Raw genomic sequence first — 23630 nt, forward strand, 5'->3', positions numbered from 1 at the left:
AAACAGCTCTGTATGTGGGTGTGGTGTTCATTTTCTACATTTACAGACATAGTTATTTAATAACAGAAAGTAATACAGAATGCTAATAAAGAATAAAGTAATTAAATAAAAATAATAAAAGATAATAAAATAATAAAGAAAATAATTGCGGGCCAATTAGTGGTGTTCTGTAATAGACACTGATTTATTCTAAGCCATCTTACCTGGCCCATATCTGCTTCCCAGAAATCTTTGTATCATCTTTAATTGATTCTCAAGTAATCTTTGAACCAGAGCCCACTGCCATGAGTTGTTGCATTTAGTGCCTCCTGTCTCTATGAGAAATTAAAACCAGCCTGATGCTGCCACCTCAGTTTTCCTCAGCTCAGCTGCTGGGCCTCCTTTGCTGTCTCCTGTTCACCAGGGTCCCTCCCTTCTTCCCTGTGCCACTGCTCCTCAGGATCACCTCTCATTTGATTTTTTCATCTATCTTACCTTCTCTCAGAACTGGTTTTGCTAAACTTTCCAAAGATGTCTTACAGCTTAAATCTCAGCCCTCTGAATCTCCCCCACAATACAACAACGTACATCACTTTACACTGCCTAGAGGAGCTTACTTACATTTGTTTATTTGATATATTCTTTATTTATATTTCAAATGATTTCCCTTTCCTGGATCCTCCCTCCCCAAAAGTCCTCTTCCCTCCCCCTGTTCCCCAATCAACCCCCTCCTGCTTCCCTGTCCTGGTATTCCCCTACACTGCTGCACTGAGCCTTTCCAAAACCAAGGGCCACTCCTTCCTTCTTCTTGGGCATCATTTGATATGTGAATTGTGTCTTGGGTATTCCAAGCTTCTGGGCTAATATCCACTTATCAGTGAGTACATACCATGTGTGTTCTTTTGGTATTGCTTTTTATGTGTATTTTGCCTGCATGTATGTCTGGGCACCATGTGCGTGCCTTGTGCCTGTGAAAGCTGGAAGAGTTCACAGGAGTGCTAGGATCCAGCCCGGATCCTCTGGAAGGATCCAGTAAACCTTATCTCCCACCCAAGGTGTTTTTGTTTTGTTTTGTTGTTTTTGGTTTTTTATTTGGTTGGTTGATTTTTTTTCCTGTTTTGACATAGGGTGTTGCTCTGTAGCCTGGCTGTCCTAGAACACACTATGTAGACCAGATTGGCTGGAAACTTATGGAGATCTGCCTATCTGTGACTCCCTGATGCTGAGATGAAAGGCATGCACCACCATGCCCAGTGATTTATGATTTTGTTTTGCTTTAATGGCATCCTTCCCATTAGATCATATGCATGGGGTTCAACTTGGGAGGATCTTTCTCAACCCAGTTGTCTCCCCTGTGTTATTCTCTGAGATTGCTAGTGAGAATGAGCAGTAAGGAATGAGTTCATTCCCTGTGCATAAGAGCCCCTCCCCACCTGTGTGGATTGTGTTACTGGACAATGGCAAGTGTTTATGTAACGCAGGTGCCAGATTGCTTTGCGGTCAGTTGTACATTCCTGAGAACAGTTCTGTATGTGGGTGTGATGTTCATTTCTGCATTTACAGGCATAGTCAATTAACAAGAGAGCGTAATCCACCCACACCTTTTGAGCAATACAGCATTATTTCTAAAGAGAGGCAATCCCCGTGTGATCTAATAACAAATGGGAGAAGAAATGTAATCGATCACACTGAAAAAGAAACAAGTCGAGGGTGTGGCAGTGAGCTCCTTCACTCCCAATATTCGGGTAGAGGCAGGCTGAGCCCTGTGATACAGCAGGAAAAGTTTAAAAAGAAGTAAAACATAAAATTGTGTTTTCTGGTAAGATGGCTAAAATACAAAGTTAAAGGAGCAAACGAGTTTTGAGGTAAGCTGTCATTCATTCAGACTGAGGCTCTATCAGAACACGGATCTAGGGACAACCCACAAAAGTATTTTCTTGAACACACAGAGTCACCATTAATGTTAATTATTATGAGATGTTTTGTTACTTGATTCAAGACTCTGGCACTGAATTTGAGCCTGTTCAGTCCTGATGACTGTGGTGTGATGTACTCAGACCGTGCAGAACACTGAACTAGTTACGAATAGCGGCTTAATTAGTAACCTCTTCTCTAAATAGTATAAGGCCATCTAGTAGGATTCCAAATGGAGATATAGTCTCCATTTCTGGTGCTCTGATAGCTGTATGGGAGAAACTGCTACCCTGTGCCCTAGCACATTTAAAGGAGTTTCACAAGCTCCTTACACCTGAGTAATGGTAACCATGTTACAGAGCCAGGCTGAGCTAGTCTTTACTGGTTCCATGTTTGTTTTAGAATTCTGATGTCTAAAAGATTTGTCACTTTCATTTGGTAAAGTATTCTTTGAAAATTTCTGTCAGCGGTGAATGCAAATGATATTCCCTGCCCATGATTCCAAGAGAGTTTAGCAGTACAGGAAGACGACTGTGCATTTCACCTTTCCTTAAGAGTCACAGGCATAACTAACGCGTCCACGACCACACAGCAGAGCATTAGCTGGCAACGCTAAAGTATGTGGTTCAAATAGAATTACTCTAATAACAGTTTTTGCAAGGTTGATGTGGGTCTGTCTCTTATAACTTGGTTATTCTCCTTAGATTCAAAATTATAGACTGCAAATTGAAAATTATATATAGCTCTTGCAAGGCAAGACCATAATTCTAGGGTTTCGGCACTTCTTTTCAGTCCATATAAATCACACCCAAAGCAGGCTTGACACTGAGCTGTCCTTTACCATCCTTGCCAGCTGAGTCTGCTATTAGCCATGTCCTGATGCTTAAGTTCTTCGTAGACCTTAAGATACTGGGGAAAAAACTCACATTCCTTCAGCCCTGCAAACTACAGTCCCAGCTAGTCTTGACTTCCGTCCTGTGGTCCAGGACCTCCCCTGCCCAGCTCTATAAGCATCAGCTCTCTGTATCTGAAGGTGCTAAGTATAGACCTACGCTGTGCATGCGATCGCTCAGGCTTCCTCGGCCCAAGACTGCGGGTTATGAGCCACCACTAAGTCTCATTCTCAGCATAGTTTAAGTGACATGGGATGGACCCCGCCTGGAGTGGATAGAGTGTGAGAAAATAAGCTAGTATCTATGCAGCTTTTCTCTCAAGAATGTGAGGTTCACAAATACCTTGCTTTCTATGATTTGGGATCAATACAGAGCTTCACCTTCAGGAATTTAGGACAGATCTGACTCCTTCAGTGGTCTTGGAATTGGTATATGACTATGGAAATCTTAAATAGAATAGACTGGTTGTGGAAGTAGTCAATGCCTCTCACCCCTTTTCTCCCTCTCTTTTCCCAGGTCCATTAAAAGTAAGTAATTGGGCCGGCAAGATGAGTTAGAAGGCAAAGGTGCTTGATGCTAAGCCTGAAGACTGAGTTCAGTCTCCGGGTTGTCCTCTTACTTCACAGGGACATGGAAGCATTCAGCTACCTACCCCCAAAATAAATAAGTATAATTTAAAATTAGAAAAAGTAACCAGAGGAACATGTCATTGGGGGAAGGTCATTAACAGGGCACTTGGTCTATAACCCACATCATAATCTTACTAGCATGCCTTCTCTGCACCTCAAAGCTCCTCAGCACTTTTCCTCTCCTTCTCCTCATGCCCTGTGTGTGTGTGTGTGTGTGTGTGTGTGTGTGGTGTGTGTGTGTGTGTGTGTGTGATGTGTGTGTGTGTATGTGTGTGGTGTGTGTGTGTATGTGTGTGTGTGTGGTGTGTGTGTGTGTGTATGGTGTGTTCTTTTGTCTTTAATTAGAAGATGAGAAAAATAAATAGTGGGCAGGGAAATTTGACTATCAGTTCTGTTTTTAACTGTAGCAAAGCTATTTCTACAGAGATGTAAACTAAAATTGGGCTTTTACCTATTAATTTACCTACATTTGAGTCCCTTCCTTCATAAGCAGGGTGCAAGACTATGTACTTGAGAGTGTTTTCAAGGACTTTGTGTAGTAAAGTATATTACAAGATACAACTATATTTAGATTATCTGTAGAAAAAGAACTAGTAGGTAGTATACATGCATTGATAAATGAAAGATAGGTATGTACGTAGATAAATGATGAATAAATAGATGATATATAGATAGATGGTGGAAAATAGAGAGATGGCAGATGGATGACTGGAAGACACAGGGATAGACATCTCCAGGGAAAGTGATATAATATAAAGAAGTACTAGCTTCTTTCATTATAAAGACTGGGAAGTCTCAAAATCAGCACCTACAGTTGGAGACCCAGGAGGCCTGTGGTATTTATTGGTCAAGGACGTAAGAATAAAGGATTAGAACTCTGGTCGAAGTCTGAAGGCTTGAGAGTAAAGATCACAGTGACCAGGGGAGACCTATGCCCCAGACCATGTAGCCAGGCTGAGAAAAGGTACAGCTTACATTTTCCTGTACCTCTGTGTTCTGTGTAGACCCTACTGAGTCAGTTGACGGCCACTCATGTTGAGGAAGGCTGTCTTCTTTATCCAAATTTCAAATGTTCATCTTTTTCTGAAACTTCCTAAAAGACACACCTAAAAATTTAGGCAGTTATTAATATGTCTCTTATTCCAGTCAAGTTAGCAAATAAAATCAAGAATCACATAACTTACATAATAATTTGGTGCTTATAAAGCCTATTTTTAAAGAGGTTGGACAGAACATTTTCAGTCACAGTTTGAATGTGGTAGAACTTCTCCAAAACACTTAAAATCTTATTGCAGAAATACTGAAATGAGAAGGAGATTTTAATATTGGAACCATGTTTAGGACTTATGATCAGACATTGGGAAGACAAGCTAACCAAATGTGGTGACAGTTGTTTCTATAAATAAAAGTACACCCATGAGTGTTTTTTTTTTTTAATGTATTCCACAAAAATGACCTAATGCTAACTGGCCAATCATAGGTCATTAATGTCTTGCATTTTTTTATAGGCCCACATGCTCCCAGCATATTTGAGAACCCTGGTGAGTGCTTGTGGGTTGTAGATTCAGTGCTAACACAGGATAAGAAGTCCAAGTGCACACTATAATCTCACCAAAAAGTAAGTCAGATTCTAGAAGGATCCTTGTATCCAAATAGCTGTTAATTTCAGTTTAGGAGCAAGGCTTTTTAAACAAGATCTTTTGATACCTTTTTTTTCCCACAATTTACCTATTTTTCTATTGAAACCGAGTATTCTGGCAGAGATAACCCCATAAATATCTTAAATTCCCATCATTTCACTATCATGCTTCTTGTGCTGGGCTGATGACTCTGTTTTAGTAGCATATTCCAAGCTGTAAAACTCTGGAGGTCAAACTGAAGAGAGGTGAAACTGAAACAAGTACTTTAGAAGCTTACAAACAGGTGATAAACTTCAGCCTCATGAATGAGGTGTTATTTCTATAATGAGGTCACAACTGTTTTCACCGCATGCATAATGGGTGAATTTCAAAGAAAACAGTTATGACAGCAGTAGGCTTTCTCCACAAACCACAATTAAATTCACTGAAATTACATATATCCCCACCAAAACCCAAAGCAAACAAAAAATAAAAATAAATACATAAGGACATGGGATGTGGCCCATCAGCACTGACGTGAAGAATGGCATTCCCAGAGACGACAGCTCTAACACAGGCACAACTGTTCCTGCCACAGTCAGGAACAAGTGAGTTCTTCCAAGAAACTTTAAAATACTTTGTGTATCACATTAGTATCTTTTGATTTTTTTTCATTATAAAACTGCTTCTATTCTTTAAAATTTCATACATGAGTGCATTGTCCTTTGGTTCTATTAGTCACCTCTCTCTACACTCAACTTCTGGACCCTCACAACCTGAGTCCTTACCTAACTTCATGTCTTCAGAGGTGTATACATATACATATACATATATATATGCACATACACATATACATACACATACATATACATATGCATATACATATACCTGTACATATACATATACCTGTAATATACATATGTGTGTTTGTGCATGTATGATATATGTGTATATATGTATATATATATGTGTGTATGTGTCTGTCTGTGTATACATATATGCATATCTGTCTATGTACATATAGTATACTATTATATAGCTATAGATAGAGGCTTTATCAAATATCCCTATGATTAACTGTCTCGCCTCCCTCCTCTGCCCTACCCCCTTACCTGCTCCTCGCTTAAGCTTTCCCCCTTTATCCCTTTGGCATTTTCATTCCTCCAGTGTAGAACTTTATCTTCACACATACCTGATTTAACAGTCTCCCCCCTTTTGTAATAATATGCATATCACAATGTTTTCAGTATCCACTTAATTGTTATTAAGCATCGATACAGTTAATTATCACCAACTGCCACTATGCTATATAACCATCAGTGCTATCAAAATATCCTGAAGCTTTTAATTGTCCCAAACAGAAACTCTGTGTCCGCTGCACAGTAGCTCCTTTCTGCCGTCCTCCTCGCTCCTGGTAACTTCCTTCTCCTTTCTGTCTCAGTGATTTGCTTACTACCTTGATCAAGCCAGGTAAATTATGTATCCTTTGGTGTCCATATTATTTCACTCAACCCAACACTTTACAAATGGTTCATTTGTACTGTAGTGTATAGCAGAATCCCATTTTTTAATCCAGGGTACCATTGTCTTAAAAAAAAAATATACCAAATAAAATATGCCATACCTGACAAACATCAAAACTTACTTTTTGGGGTTCACAGTGAGAAGTCTCAGACAATGCTGCCAATGGTCTGGTGTTTGGTGAGGGCCCCACTTTAGTTCACAAATGACGCCGTCTCACAGTCTTCACGTGGCGAAAGGAGCAAGGCGGCTTCCTACAGCCTCACTGATAGATTCTCATCCCTACGACTGCACTGGGCATCATAACACACCGAAGCATTGTGGTTTGTTTTGGTTAGTGGACATTTGCCTGTTTCAACTGGTTATTGTTACTGACACTCTATGAACACTGATATACAAGCAAATGTTTCTGCCCCTGCTTTCGGCTAGGCGTGGGATGCGTGGGTCCTGTGGGGATGCTGTTCACCTTTCAAGGGCCCACCATATGCTTCCACAGCAGCTCCACATTGCATTCCCATCAGCGGTGCGTTCGTCCCACTTCCTGTTCTGATTTCTCTCAGGAACAGCTGCCATAGTGTGACTGATAGGGTTTTGTTTTTTTTTTTTAGTTTTGGCTTTTCTCTCTGTGGCTAGTTATGTTGAGTATCTTTTGAAATGTTTGTCAGACATTTGCATGTTTCCTTTAGAGAAGGATCTTTCTTAGCCTTTGCTTGCTTTGGAAATGGACTGTTTGGAGACCTTCCTTTGGTTGTTGAGTGTAGAGATTCTTTATATATTGTGCATGGCATTGTGTTTACATAGATACTTTGGTGCTAAGGTCCCTTTTTATGGAGGACATTTTAATCACTCTCTTTGATCTTAAGAAAGCCATCCCTCAATATAAGTTGTCTCTAACATTACCAACTGTTAAGTGTCTTCTTTGATAAGCATTGGCATATAGGCAAGAAATAAGTTCCCAGTAACTTATTATATACAAAATCCAGTTTGGTGATTACGACACTGAAGTTCTTCCCATTCAGGGAATGATAGCGTCCAGCTCCCCAGATTAAATCATGGTAACATGGTAGCCATTTATCAGCAGTCCTCTCAGCTCCCATGCTCAGCCTCTAGTTTCCTTTTGCTGAGTTCCAAAGAATTTAAAACATACATAACAAGAAAGCTGTTGAGGCTCGAGGCTCAGTATCTCTCACTTGGATGTTCCCTTTCTAAGATTCTGTAACCCAATTAAAGACTTGCCATTGTTGTCAAACAAATGCCCCTCTTCCAGTTTTATAGGCCTAAAGCCCACAAAATCCAGATGTGCCCCTGGATGTTTCTTCCATCTGAAACCATCATTTAATTACTGGATGCTGCTCTGCTGGAAAGCCAGCTTGGGCTCTGCTGCTAAGTGCAGAGTTATTTATGACAGGCTTTCTTCCTTGCAGAGTTTGTACTCTGGAGTGCCAAACTACCACACTTCTTACAGATGGGACTAGGCTGTGAGTCGTTCTGGGCGGCAGCCCCAGCATGCTGTTGGCTTTTGCACTAACTGCATAATGCTTGCTTAGCTCTAGGCACTTGGAAGAACATGTCAACAAAATTCTGGAACTGCAGATCCAAATTGTGCAAATAAAATTATCCATGCCCTTTCGTGCTCCGCAAAGAGCCATGAGTGGACATCTGTGTGTGTACAGTGGAAGCGAAGAGTGCCATTGTAGAAATGATGATAAATCTCTGAAGCAGCTTCCCAGTCTCACCAGGGCCTTCTCACCCTTCAACTGAGTTTGATTTCATTGTGGGAAAACTTTTTGATTAAAGTTGAAATCTGACCATATTTTCTCTTGTTTAGCTGCAAGACATTAATGAAAACAGAATCATTCATATGCATAAACCTATTTCATATTATCTTATTTTTCCTGTGAAATTATAATAATTCAGATGATTTTCTAAGAATGGATCTGAGCAAGATATCAGCACAGCCCCCTATTAAGGTTTCATTCATATGTATATATATATATATATATATATATATATATATATATACACACACACATTACATATATATGATTTTTGCTTCCTCTCGCCACTACTCTTTCTCTTTTTCTTCTTTTTTTCCCTCTTCCTCAACAATTCTATCCCAAAGGTATGCATGCAACAAAGGGTACCCAACATTGGCTACCAGAACCCAGTCACTGCTGTGGTCATCTCAGTGGACAGTGGGGTGCAGTATAGAATCCCGAGTGAGTTTAGAAGTCCTCTGAGAGTGGGTAAGGAAGATAACCTTAGAAAGTAGGGCCCACACAGGAAAGTGCATGGAATAGTTAGGGATATTGAGAGTAATGGGGAGGGACTGTTCAGTGTCAGAGGACACAGTCACAAAATATGGACAGGGAAGAAGCAGATGTAATGTTTGTGGTGTTGGCAAATAAGAGTATTGACATAAACCAAAAAATCTCATGACTTAGAGAGATAGACACCTATATTTGTCAGTCCTACCAGTGCCCCATGTTCCCCTATGTCATTTCCCTATAATAAAACTAAGTCTGGAAATGAACAATTCACAAATATTAAATTACACATCCTCTTGAATAGCAATTACAGTCCATACCATAATGTTCTGTGTAGGCTGAGACAATCACCACCTTGTCCAGTGTATCCACATTGTATGTATGTCCACAGTGTATGTGCATCCACACTGTGTACATTCACAATGCATACATCCATACTGTGTTGTGGGAAATATTAAGAAATAATGCATCTTCCTGTGCTGTCGTAGGCTGCTCTTGGGCCTGGCAACCCCGCTGCTTCCATGACCAGGACCAAGCAGAGACTGCCCTTCTTGTGGCTCTCTTGATGCAGAGTCCACTCACATTCCCAGCCATCCACCGCCTGTGCTCAGTGCTTCCAAATCCCAGTAACCTGGTAAAATAGGAACTCTAGAGGCTTGGAATATATGTCAGATTTATATCAGTAAATTCTCAATTCACAAAATGCCCAGTGATATTGATACAAATTGCCCACCTAGGTAAGACAAATTGTCCTGTAAATGCCCATCCCATATAATATTCATAGATACCTGTGGCTAAAGCCAAACAGAATCTGGATCGTCTCCCTTTTCCTCCATCTTCCTTGCTTCTTCTCATCCTTGTCCTCTCTCTCCCCTCTCCTCCTCCCCCAAACTTTTCAGCTCCACCTTCTCTTCCATTGCCCAATCCCCATCTCTAGCCTTTGTTTTACAAGTTAAGGTGAGGAGAAGGTTCACAAGAAGTCACCTGTGTATGTCATTCAGTCCTCATTCACAGTCCCTCCTAGGAAAGTAGAATTAGCATCAAAATACAAACAGCACCAGTACTATCCACAACAACACTGTGTATATATCCATACTGTACATCTGTCAACACTGTGCGTGTATCTATACTGTATGTATGTGCACAGTGCATGTACATCCACTCTGCATACATCTACACTGTACATTTATCCAAACTGTTCGTGCATTCACATTGTATGTATATCCACACTGCTTGTGTATCCATACTATACATCTCTCTACACTGTGCATCTTTCTACAATGTATGTGTATCTACACTGTATGTGTATCTACACTGTATGTGTATCTACTGTATGTGCATCCACACTGTACATGTATCCATACTCCATATGGATCTACACTGTATGTATATACAAACTTTACATATACCCACACTATATATAATAAACTGCCTGTTCATTAACTACATAAGAAACAACCATCAGCAACCAACAACAACCAACAACCAACAGCAACAAACCATTAACCCATTTTGCCTCTTGGGGTCCTGGCATTTATATTTCCCTGAAAAGTCCCCAGAATTCCAAATGTCATGCAATCAAAGAAACTATCTGCGGTTGGCAAAATCCTACTCCTGCTAGAGTGTGAGGGAAGTCATACTGAGCTGCTGTGGAAGATCTGGTGCAGACCCTTACTCCACACCTGCAATTAAAATGATAACAGAGTCTATTTCGGTGTTTTTTAAGATAAACTAAAATTCTCACGACAGATATTTTTTATTCACAGTATTTTTATTAATTCTTGAGATGAATAAGACTTTGTCATAGAGACATAACTCGGTGGTTAAGAATGCCTGTTGCCCTTCTAGAGGACCTGGGTTCAGTTCTCAGCAAACACAAAGTAGCTCATAACCATCAGTTCTAGAGGATCTGATTTCCTCTTCTGTGCTTGCATACACATGGTAAACATACATACATACATATATACATACACACATACATACACACATGTATATACATACATACATACTTTGTATGTATACACACATACACATTTGATACAATTTATACATGCAGGAAAAACACTCATACACATAAAATTTAAAACTCAATAAAATTCTAAAGAAAAAAAGAAGCTATCAGTCAGCTTTCAGGTTGACTGCTCAAGTACTGCATTTCTTGGGTACAGGTAACACTTAATGGTAGCCCAGAAGAGCAAGAATAGTGAAGCTGGAAGTATTCATTTGCCAAACATAAGCCATCATCTTAAGTGGAAAGGCAAAGAGTGTCAACATTGTCATAAGCAGGTGACATGAAAAACAGGATGCGGTGTACATATCCATACATGTATCTGAACATGTGTCCTCTAAGAACCAGTAGAAGGAATATCATTGAACTGTGAAATTAATCTTAAATTACCCAAGAGAAAACCTCCATAATCAATAAATACCTTGTATAACAAGAAGTTACATTAAACTTGAGAGTCAGTGCAGATACTTCTGAGAGCAGGTATGTGTGTGTATCTGTGTGTGCGAGAGAGAGAGAGAGAGAGAGAGAGAGAGAGAGAGAGAGAGGGGGGGGGGGGAGGTAGAGAGAGGGAGGGAGAAGGAGGAGAAAGAGAAAGAGAGAGAGGGAGGGAGAAGGAGAAAGAGAGAGAGAGGGGAGAAGGGGAGAGGGAGAAAGGGAGAGAGAGAGAGAGAGAGAGAGAGAGAGAGAGAGAGAGAGAGAGAGAGAGAGGAGAGAGAAGAGAGAGGAGAGAGAGAAGAGAGAGGAGCTTCTGGCTATTGAGACCCCTAGGAGTACCAAAAGCAAGTGACCATGTCCACCTGTATGTCATACAGATCATGACATTCAAATCTTCTCCTAAAAGAACCTGGTACCAGAACTGCTAAGAAAGCTAATTTTAATGGAAAAATCTATGCAACCCCATACCCAAGTGACCAGAATGCCTATCTTCATTAGCAGGACAAACTGAATTCCTGTGTTAAAATAATCTATTATCACTTGTGATGTCTACATTTACATTCCAAATGTCAACATGAAAAAAAAAATCAAAGAAACTCAAATTTTACAATACTTGTTCTAGTTTCATTCCTGTTCCTGTGATAAAATGCCCTGAATAAACAACTGTGAGAGGAGAAAGTTTTAGCTCACAGTTAGTTCACAGAAAAGAAATCAACGTGCTTGGAACTTATGACAGCTGGTCACATGACAGCTACATGTACACCTGCTTACTCGTTTGCCTGTGTTCAGTTTGACTGCTCTGCTCCTATACAGGCCAGGCCCCTTGCCTAGGGAATGGCACCACCACAAGTGGGCTGGGTCTTTTTCTTCACATAATTGATTAGCAATTAACATTAGCAATCAAGGCAATTCCCTGTAGACCTGTACACAGGCCAACCAAATATTAATGTTCTCTCACTGATAATCTCTTCCCCTGGTGATTCTAAATCAAGTCCAGCTGAAATTTAAAGCTCACTACATCTACAAGAAAAACTGCCTGTATTCAATCAATATGTCAGAGTCAAAGATCTTTTTAACCATTTGTGTTCAAAGGATCCCAGAGATGCTACTTATACAACATTGGCTCTCGCTAGACAGAGGAGATTGTTAGGATAACTGAATTGTGTTTGTGAGATTGCTCAGTGTGTAAAAGTGCTTGTCATGCAAGCATGGCCTGAGCTCAAAACCCAGAACCCACTGTGAAAGGACAAAATCAACTCCTGAAAGTTGTCCTCTGTCTTACACACATGCTGGAGCATGCAGTGCCCTCACTCAGGCACACAAACAAAATGCATACATACATATATACATACATACATACTACATTCAATACATAGATACATATATACACATATAGGCATCTTATATACTATACATATATAATTCATACATATACACACAAAAATACATACATTCACACACAAATAATAAATTAAAATTTAAAAATAATAACCAAATGGAACTCGGAGGTGTTTCAGTGCTGCTCTCTTGATTTTTGAAACTCTCTATAAAAGAAAATATCTTTGTAGAAAATACAAAATGTAGTATTTACGGAGTAAAGAGGATGCAGTTGACAACTTCCAGATAACTTTTTAAGCCCACAAAGTCCTGTAACCATACTGACATTACAACTAATCTGTATGTTCGTGGTTGCTTCAGAAAAAAAAAAATTAATTTTTTCACTTTATATTTTTATTGGATATTTTATTTATTTACATTTCAAATGTAAATTTCCCGATTCCATCCCCCGAAACCCCCATCCCTCCTGCTTCTATGAGGGTGTACCCACCCACTTACCCACCCACTCCCTCCTACCCACCTTCTCATTCCCCTATACTGGGGCATTGAGCCTTTCAAGACCGAGGCCTTCTCCTTCCACTGATAATCAACAAAGCCATCCTCTGCTACAAAAGCGGCTGGAGCCGTGGGTCCCTCCATGTGTACTCCTTGGTTGGTGATATACACCCTGGTTGTTGATATTGTTGTTCTTCCTATGGGGTTGCACACCCCTTCAGCTCCTTCAGTCTTTTCTCTAACTCCTCCATTGGGGACCCTGTGATCAGTTCAATGGTTGGTTAAAGTCATATTTAACTATTCAAATCCCCAGAGTGTGTGAGGACTTTTAAGTGCTGCTGCTGAATGATCAGGACTGTCCTAGCAGTTCCTGTGGTAGTCTATCCTCATGTGTTTCAATAGCATGAAAATATATTTATGTATGGCTGCTTTAAGATTTCATTCAATTTCTGAAGTACACATAGATTGTGATATCAGTATTAAAATCTCTTCTGTAAAGACATCTGAAAATTCTAATAACCCCCCCTCACTAAATTGAAGGAGACAAATGGAAATGACAATAGTCCTGTGATCCAGAATCATTGTTAGAGAGCTGGAGAGAGAGAGAGAGATCAGTGGTAGAGAGCACTGCTGTCCTTTCAGAGGACCCAGGTTCAATTCCCAGCATGCCCCAGGTGACTCACCACTTGTCTGTAACTCCAGCTTCACAGGATCTGACACCCTCTTCTGGCTTCAGCAGACACTGCCTGCAGGTCATATAAGTCATGCAGGCAAACACTCATACACAAAAAAATAATAAAATTGATTTATAGCTCTAGTGGTACAATGGGCCATTGTGCAGGGTACTTAATATGGAAACCATCAGAGCAACTGCATGAGAGCATGATGGGTAGATCATAAGTTCCCTGATGGCAACTGGGTCACAATACATTTGTTTATCTTCTCAGGGAAATGAAAGCTGATTATCGCACTAATAACTTTAAACATCATGATTTAAATGCATGCTGGAAAATGCTTGCTAAAGAGCTCGCGCCCCTGCCTCCCCAACTCTTCAAGACATTTGGGAATCTCTGTGCTTGCTCCGCCACTTCCCATACAGTCCGGCAGGCAGTAACCTAGGCAGGGGCCAATGCCTTCCTTCCCCTTTTCCTTCCCCTTCCCCAAGTGACAAGCAGACCCATCTGAAAACCAGAAACTTGGTGGCTCACACAGTGCCTTCCCTCCTCCACACAGGAAAAGGATTCCCAAGGTTGTTTCCTGGATGGGTATTAGGGTAGACTATCAACCATGAAAAGGAGTCCAAACTAATATTGTGTGTACATGTGACTGATCATGCGATATTCTGAACATTTTTCCTTGCTTTCTTTGTGATTTCCAGAAATTCCTCTGATTTTATATCTCTTCGCCCTGATTTCTATGACGTGGCTTTGGGGAGGACTGCATATGGCGTACAGACACTTCTGGATGTTGGTTCTCTTTGTCATTTTCAATAGTCTGCAGGTAAGGCAAGCCTTACAAGTAACAGACATTTAATGAATGCAGAGCACCAAGTGTCAGTGCTCAAAATGTTAAGTCTGCATACAGGTGAGTTTGTGCACACAGTGACATACAACGTTCTAGAGTAATGTGGTGGGAGTTAAATACTTAACATCTGAATATGATGGAAATTCCAACTTTCTTATCATGTACATATGAAAAAGGAAAATATTTACTACTTTCTTTTCAGCAATATTGAGTAGCTGCAAAAATGTGTTCTTTATGGACAGTTACAATCAGATGGTAGCCATGGAGCAGTAATCCACATTTGGGGCATGTGTATTACATATTAGTTCAGTTGAGCAGTGAATTGATGGTTAAGCAACCTCCTCTTAATGTTTAGCTATAATAAAATTTCAGTGACTAAAGGTTATATTTGACCCCTACTCAAGTCCAGTAATGGCAAGTTTAATTGAATTTTACAAATATGTTTAGGTAGTATAACTGAGGGCTATAGCTATGGCAAAATGTAAACTGACTTTTAGTGCTTATAGGAAGATGTTGCATCCTGAATAATCAAATGAAACAATTGAACACATTTTTCTTATTTTCCAAAGTGAAAAAAAAAATCTCTTACATGAAAATAATTCACTAAAATTACCAAGAATGCTTTTACGTAGTCATTGTTTGTTTAGCATCTTATAAAAGTGGATATGTTCATAAATACACACAATTAGAATCATGCAGCGGAGATATGATTCAGTGGTAGAACATTTATGTAGCACACAGGAGGACCGTGGGTCACTACCTAGTCTTACAAGCAGAAGAGAAGAGGAGGGGGAGACAAATTCTTTAATCAGAATACAAGCTACATGATGACATTTAATCAAAGTACATTATCTGGTTAGGAAGGGAAGCCCACAAAGTGACCTAAAAGTTTGGAGTCTAGAGAGTACATGGCCACCTCTGTTTAGGCACAGTGGAAGTTCACTGGCACTGTCAATACTTGAGAAGACCGCCACACCCCTGTAGGACCAATGACTGAAATGAGTAAATCATCAGCTATAAGATATGTCATAGCAGGTGACATTTATGCCAAGTATTATGGGGGCTAAAGGGCCATTTCCCTCTGCCTGTACCAGCATGTACTCGAAGTCGATAGTAGGACATTAGGCCAACTTTGAATACCTATGTTCTAGCAGAATGAACATCAAGTTCCACACTGATAGCCTGCTGTTGTGTGACAAAATTTTCTTGGGGAGATGAAACACACCCCAGATAGGGAGCCATGACAGACCAAAGGATAGATACCACCAAAGTCCAACTCAGTAAGCTTCATTGGGGTCACTTAAAGGATATAGGTAAGAGGTTATTTACAGGAGCAGAAACAACTCAAAACACAGCTGCATCGCCAAGGCGCACTCTGGCATGGATGACAGCTCACAGTAGCTGGAAACCTGAAGCACACCGTCTTCAGGTAGCTCAATCGATTGGAGACTCTTCTCAGGTGCCTCAGCTGCTCTAAACCTCTTTTAAGCAGGTCAGCTAGTTTTTGCTTCTTCCTGGAAGCTGGTCTTGTCTGAGCGTTGTCTTAGTCTGTTTACACTGGCAGTGAAGGACCTGGTGATTCTGGTCAGTTTCAGGGACTTCCTGAAACTAGAATTTGTAGTTTTTTAGCTCCTTGTTTAAGTAGCTCCCAGACAGGGTGGAATGTTTTGATCTCAGAGAAAATGGTTACACAAGAACTGTACATGTATTTTATTTGGCAGCTGCCCTGTAGTACACAGGTATGATGCAGATCTTTAAATATTTGCGGCAGACCTTTAAAAATTGAAATACAGTGAAAACTTGAACTTCTGGCTTACAAAGTAATGTGTACATGGTGGTAGTTTTCAAGCCCGGAGAAGAAGCCTCTTATGTAGAGTATATGACTTCATATTATATGTGGTATGCTTTATTGCCCATAACTGAATCCATAACACCTTCTATGCTTCTTAGACAAATAAAGAATTTGTGACTGACAATGAGCTATTTCAGGCTGAAAAAGCAGGGTTAGCCAAGACTGTGGTTAGTATTGTCTAGGTTAAGAAAATGGTTGATGGGAGGAAGAGAGGAGACAGAACGTGCAGCTGACATGAACACCAGCTCCCCGTGTTCTTGGCATGTTCACCCAAGATGAAGCCTTGGGTGTTGTGGTTGTTTTGCCTTGATGGATTTTATTGACATTTTACTCTTTTTCTCCCTTTAAATGTGGGTGGCAAGTTCATGTGCCTGTGTTTACCCTTTCAGAGAATGACTGGAACTGTCTGGCGTACTGAAAAAAGCCACAGTAGGCAGGCAGGCTGTTGTCATCGGAACTATGGGTATTAGGACAATGCTGAGGCGGGGCAGTGACAGGTGGTAGAACTGTCAAGATTTCTTCAGTGATTGAATATGAGCATGTAGAGTGCACGGGAGGAGCATCATTGAGAAATCCCTGATTTGATTGATAGGTGGATGTGTTGGCCTCCCTATGATAATGTGGAGGCCACGACACTGGTGGTTATAACAGCATTTTTGATTGGGTGTGGAGATGGTAGTGGAAGGGAGAACAGCAGAAAACCAGGCTACAAGTTTGGAGTCTATAGAAAAGGAGAGCTTAAACAAAAAGTGGTACCTACTCCCTGGCTGTGAAAGAGACAGTAGGAAGCGAACACAGGAGCAATGTGACTTCACGGGTGGCTCCAAAACCTGTCTGTGCAGTCAGGGTCCGTCCACTGTGTGAAGGGGTTGTCAATAGGCAGGACATTGGGCCTCACTGCCAGAGCTGCTGTTACAATATCTGAGTGCACTCTGAACATGTACATGTCTGAAGAGATTTTGAGTGATCTGGAATTTATGGTTTAGGGGCCACACTTATAATGAAGAATGTTAAAAACCTACAAAAGCAAAAACAACAACAACAACAAATATTATAGTTTCAGATGAAGCGGATTCACACAGAGAATGTTGAGCGTTGTGGAAAGAACCAGAAAGAGAGAGGCTGACAACTGAAAACAGGCTCTGGGGTAAGATTGGGCTGAGGCAGGGAGAACAGAGCTGAAGGCTTCTCTGAGAAGCCCTACTAGCTGGAGAGGACTCAGCGGATGAGAGACAGGGCTTGGAACATTCTCTGCCTAGCTGAGCAGCAAGGCCATGTGTGGAGAATCTCAAAGCCTGTGGAGTTATAGGCAGTTGTGAGCCACCCGGTAGGGATGCTGGGAACTGAACTCTGATCCTGTGAAAGAGCAGTACGTGCTCTTAGCCTGTGAGTCATCTCTCCAGCATGGTTTTGTCATTTGTTAGTGGATTCATGTTACTATTTATAGATTTGCTTTCTTAAATTACTTAAGGCAAAGTATATCCAAATTTGTTTAACAATAAGGGAGAATAATGACCAGTCTAATTCTTGGCTGGCAGGCATACGTAGAACCTCATCAATCATTAAAATGCTGAAATATTACTGTACAAACCCACTGAATCTATTCCATGCTTCTATACAACTCATAACCATCTCCAGATTTCAGCCACAGAATGGCTAATGCTTAGCTAGTCTGGGAACCCCATGATGCTTCTCCTGCACAAGACACTGCACCACTTGGATTGGACAATGCCCACACCATAGTTATCATTAAATATTTCAAGTCACTGCAGCTACTGGCTTCTATAATATGGTTCTGTCTAATCAGAACCAGTAAGAATCAGTCTGGTAAATACCATTTATGTCATGTTTTCTTCTAGATGTCTTGCACTGTCTAAATTTCACTGGATGGGGAAAAATTAACTAATGTACTACAAAATCAAATGCCTCCCCATTCTACATTTGGAATTCCCACTTAGCATCCAGTGTAGTTCACTGCAGGTGTCCGCCTAGATACAATACACATTTAGTCATAGCTGCTTTCTCTGGAGGATAAACAGCTATTGGGAAATGAGCATTGTTAAAATAATCAGTTACAGAGAACTAATTGTTTCAAGACACTCCCTTCACCCGTGCTTTCCAATAGCCAAAAAGCCAACAGTAATAAGAAATGTCACTTGTTTCCATTAGAGACTTAGCACATGAACTATTCATGGAGAGTGCAAAAGCAGCCTTCCCAGAAAACCCTGGAATAAACATGTAGAAGCCAGGGAGGCTGGAACTCTTCACTAATGTATCCCAGAGCTATGTCAAGTTCACTCGGGGAGGGGGAAAAGAAAAACTACATTTGTTTTGTAGCGTTGAGATTCAGAGAGTCTAATGGATGCCTTATGCACTCTTCAAAGTTCCCGACAGTCTCTGTAACTTTTCAAATAAATACACAGAAGCTGTGAGGAGCAGGTGTATTTTAACTTTCCTCCCTCACTTCTCACCAAGCTCTCCAGGGTTTGGTACCATATGGTCTGATGAAATGTCTGTTTATGTGAACTTCTTACTCCTTTTGACAATGAACGACACCCTCTCAGAAAGCTGCAGGATTTACACTTTGGCTGGAACTTGGTTTTCCCAGCGTGAGCGTTTGCTTCTGATCTGCTAGCAAGAACATCCAATGGTGTGGCAGAATCTGGGTCACCTGTGGCCACATGGACTGTACTTCCTGAAGCTGGCTCCGTCCTTCCGAACAGGTGCCTCAGTTTCTCATGCGTCCACCCATCTCCACCCTCTGCTTTAGTTTGTTTGTTCCTGCCTTTTTTATCCTGGGCCCTCTATAGCCACCTTTTAAATTGGCTTTAACCGTGTAGCATGGTCCATGAGTGTTTCCCTGGGAAAGCACCTAGCATACTGGGACACCCTAAACTTTAAGCCTACCAGACTTGCTGTAACCATACTGCAAATGTCTCTTTTAAAACTGTTTTGTTTGTTTGATAGTTGGTTGGTTGGTTTTGTTGTTATTTGGGGTTATTTTTTGTTTGTATGAGATTTTTTTTTTTTTTTTTTTTTGGTAAGTAGAGCAAGCAATAATGTGTGAGACTGGTTTATATGTAGTCAGTCAGATTGTTTTTCTTGCTTTTTTAATATTTATTTTATTTATATGAGTACACTGTTGCTGTCTTCAGACACAACAAAAGAGGGCATTGGATTTCATAACAAATGGTTGCGAGCCACTGTGTGGTTGCTGGGAATTGAACTCAGGACCTCTGGAAGAATGGTCTCTGCTCTTAACCACTGAGTCAGCTCTCCAGCCCTCTTTTTCTTATTTTTAATATATTTTCCTAGTGTCTTAAATTTTATTTTTTTGTATTATTCAAATTCTAGTGTGGAGAAGGCTGCTTTTTATATACTTTTCTACACACATTTTTTTCAGTAACATTTAATGTTTGACTGTCAAGTTCCCTAGTAGAGTGAGCATAAAACTGTCAGTCAAACTCAGTTCTGCCCCCATCACTGTGTGCTCAGGCTCAAACCCAGGGCTTTAGACGGCCTTGACAAATTTTCTACTGTCGAGTCATATACCCTAGCCCTACAACCTTAATTCTATTCATCAATTTGGCATCTCTGAACTCTAAGTTCCAGTTGCCTATTTTCTAAACAGGTGTTGACTATAGTCCTAAATCATATTCTTGTAAAAGTATTGTATGATATATATATATATATATGTATATATATATATATATATATATATGTAATAATGATGTAATTTTATACATGTAAAATATTGTAAATTAATAGTGAACAGAAAGATTTGTCTCTTGGGGCCAGAGAGATGGGCTTACAATATTGGTGTTCAAGTCTCATGTTGGAGGACTGGTTCTCCCGTGACCCTTCACCCAGACCCCATCCTTGGTGTCTGACACACAGCTCTTGTGAGTCATTGTCTGTGCCTTAAGATTCAAGCAAGTGATTTATAAAGCTGACAAGGTCTTGTACTGTGACTATAGGTAAAGAGGAAGGGCTAGCTAGGAAGTAGAGCCTCCACCCCAACATCATTGAAATGCAAATGGTTCAAGCAAACACAGGCTCAAGCAAAGGCTTTTGCAGTGTAAATTTCCACAGCTGGTAGTCCACATGCAACCTCTGGAGAGAAAGCTTTGAATTTCTTCATCACAGTAGAACTTAGTTTTAGTTTCCTTTGGAAGGTGTGGGTCTATCTTAACATGATCAGTAGAAACTGTCTTCACGCTTTGTGAAGGTTAACCTAGTCATGCCATCTCTTGAGGACAAACTCAGACGAAAGTTTTTTTATTTCTTCTGGAAACCATTCCTCCCTGCAGTCCCTGGTTGTCATTTCTTCACTTCTCAGTCCTTTGAGAGCCTTGAGTTCTGAACCTTCCAGGCAGCTGCTTTCTGTCCAGTTCCCTAGCCCTCCACTTCAGGCACAAGTGGCTTTAGTGGTGCCAAATGGCACTGTAGTCCCCTTTATCTGGAACTTTCTCTTTTTACATCTAGTCCTGGTTCTTTGGTAGATTGGAACTTCCCTGTTTGGGGAGAAAGTCTGTGGCATGGTTCAGAGCCAAGAGTCTGACTGAGAACTGCAACATCCCTACAAGAACAAAACCAAATGCAAAAGCAAGCAGCAGTAAGCACAGGCTGTCTCTCTTGATGGGACTCCCTGTCCCTAGGGTTTGGCCTTTCAAGTAGCAGCTATTTTCATTGGAGAACAATGCCTTCCATCCACCATTTTGCCAGAGTATATACATGTCTGGAATATTTCTCCAGCTTACATGCTTCTATTCACTGACCTTAGTCTAATGCTATCTACGCCATCAGAGTCATTGGCAAAAGTCTAAATGGATTCAGTTCAAAGAAATCTCTAAATTTTTAAGTGAAACTAAATGCATATTAATAAGAGGAGCTACTGTTAAGACATGTGCCCTGACTGAACTGTAAACCAAGGATATTTGTACATGCAACATCATGTAGTCAGCAGGTGAGGTATGCTTATGCCTTGTATATCATCAAAATTAAACTGGATAAGACCTTAGAATCTATCTTGAACAATCACAAATTCGCATTCAAAAAAATGTACTGACTGCACAGTGACCACATCAAAAATTAGAAGGAAAAATAGGATGGATCATCAAAATGTCTCAGCAAGTAAAAGCCCCAGGGCTGAGTTCAGTCCCAGGAGTTGACAGGAGGAGATAATCTACTCCCAAAGAAGTATGCTGACCTCCATGTGCATGCCATGGCACAGACACACCCACACTCTCACAGTCACATCGTATATATACATGCAATAAGAATAAATACATGTCTCTCTGAGCGTGAGCCAACCTTCCTGGAAAAGTGTAGCTCTCCCTCCTCATCAAAGAAGCCTTCATTACAGCAAATGGAAACCATCACAGAGAACCACAACTCAACACAACACAGAGACTGACAGACAGAGGAAAGACCAGCCCCATGCCCATCACAGCTCATGTACCTATAGTCTAAGGAACATCACGGAAGAGGGGGCAGAACGACTGTAAGAGCCATGGTACCTGGAAGTCAGCTGTGGAAGAGTCTGTCCTAGAAATGGCTGCACAAATAATGAGAACAATAGCAGAATGGCTAGACATGTTAACATGGAAGGGGACTTTTCCAGGGTCTTAACCCTAGACAAATAACCACAGACAACTGATGACTGCTAGGAGATGGCGTTAGCCTCCCTGGAGGATGAGCCCCATGCTGTCTCCAGGGCAAATGCTGTGCCCACTTCCTGGGTACCATGCTGCTAAGCTACTGTGTGAATCTGTGTAGTGAACACATTCTGACTTAAACTGTTTCCAGTTTAGGATAGGTTTGTAGTAGCATAACCTCATCATATGTCAAGAAGCATCTGTACAGTCAAGTACTACAAGAGAGGTGAATGATAGTTGATTTGGAATGTGATACTTAGAAAAATATAAACACCATTATCAGCTTACTACTTTGTTACAGATTTTTTTTTTATTAAAAAATATAAATTTTACTCTTGTCTTAGTTTGGATATTATTGTTGTGAAGAGTTACCATGACCAAAGCAACTTCTGCATGTTAGCCACCAGTTGAGCCAGCACCATTTGTTGAAAAGACTATCTTTTTTCCATCGGATGATTTTAGGTCCTTTGTCGAAAATCAAGTGACCATAGGTGTGTGGGTTCATTTCTGGGTCTTCAGTTCGATTCCATTGATCTACCTGCCTGTCACTGCACCAAGACCATGCATTTTTTAACACTTTTGCTCTGTAGTACTGCTTGAGTTCTGGGATACTGATTCCCCCAGAAGTTCTTTTACTCGTTCTTATAAGGCAGCTCACAACTATCTTTAACTGTAACTTTAGGAGATCCAGTGCCTCTGCCCTCCATGGGCACCTGCACTCATGTACACACATGACAAAGAGTAATAAACATAAATATTAAAAAAGAAAGTGCAGAAGTGAATATGACTTCTGCCCCCATATTTAAGATGAACTCCCCCTCAGGGATGAGGTGAAGGTAACGTATATCCTTATGTCCATGGCAACACCTATATTCTCTCCCATCTCACTCGTCTTCTCATTCTACAGTGCTCATGTTTTTACCTGCTAACTGCCTCTACCCAACTAATTCTACCTTCATAATGCAAATGTAAAATAGAACTCAAGCTGGTGCTATAGCGAGCGTGTGCCGAGAACACAGGAGTCCATAGACTTAAGCGTGGGTAATATAAAATCAGGAAAAGATAGGCCTCACTAGATAGAAGGGTACGAGACACTTGGAGACTAAGGCAGGGCTATATAAACCCAAACACTAGAGCTCATGACCCAGAGTTATCCGTGTCTAGGAGAAGGCCTGCTGAAACTACCCCCAAAGGCATCATTCACTGAGGAAGAGAGGCCAAGGTTGCTTCCAAACACTCGGATGATGCTTTAATCCAACTCCACTCTTTTCTGGTATCTTTAACATAATACTGTTCTTCTATAAATATCTGTTGATATTGTCATTACAGCAAATGCAGAGGAGAGCTAATGTTTCTAGGAAAATGCTAGAATTCTGGTTTATTTCTGTCTACTTAATTGGCCATTGCAGTGAGAAATCAAAGACTTATTATACTTGCAATAGGCCAAGGACTAGGCAGGACATGAACTGACAGTCACTCCAGTGTTGAGCACAAAGAGG

The 23630-nt window shown here is 40.7% G+C and overlaps 1 protein-coding gene across 1 annotated transcript in view; it reads left to right on the forward strand.

The window, feature by feature from the left end:
• Window positions 1–23630, forward strand: part of Adgrv1 (adhesion G protein-coupled receptor V1) — a 535393-nt gene that overhangs the window by 462074 nt on the left and 49689 nt on the right. Inside the window, exon 90 of the mRNA XM_052159654.1 lies at window positions 14477–14598. Within this exon, the coding sequence (XP_052015614.1) occupies window positions 14477–14598 (122 nt within the window). The remainder of the gene's footprint in view (window positions 1–14476; window positions 14599–23630) is intronic.

The sequence above is a fragment of the Apodemus sylvaticus genome, chromosome 16, assembly GCF_947179515.1.
Source record: "Apodemus sylvaticus chromosome 16, mApoSyl1.1, whole genome shotgun sequence".
NCBI classification, from domain to species: domain Eukaryota; kingdom Metazoa; phylum Chordata; class Mammalia; order Rodentia; family Muridae; genus Apodemus; species Apodemus sylvaticus.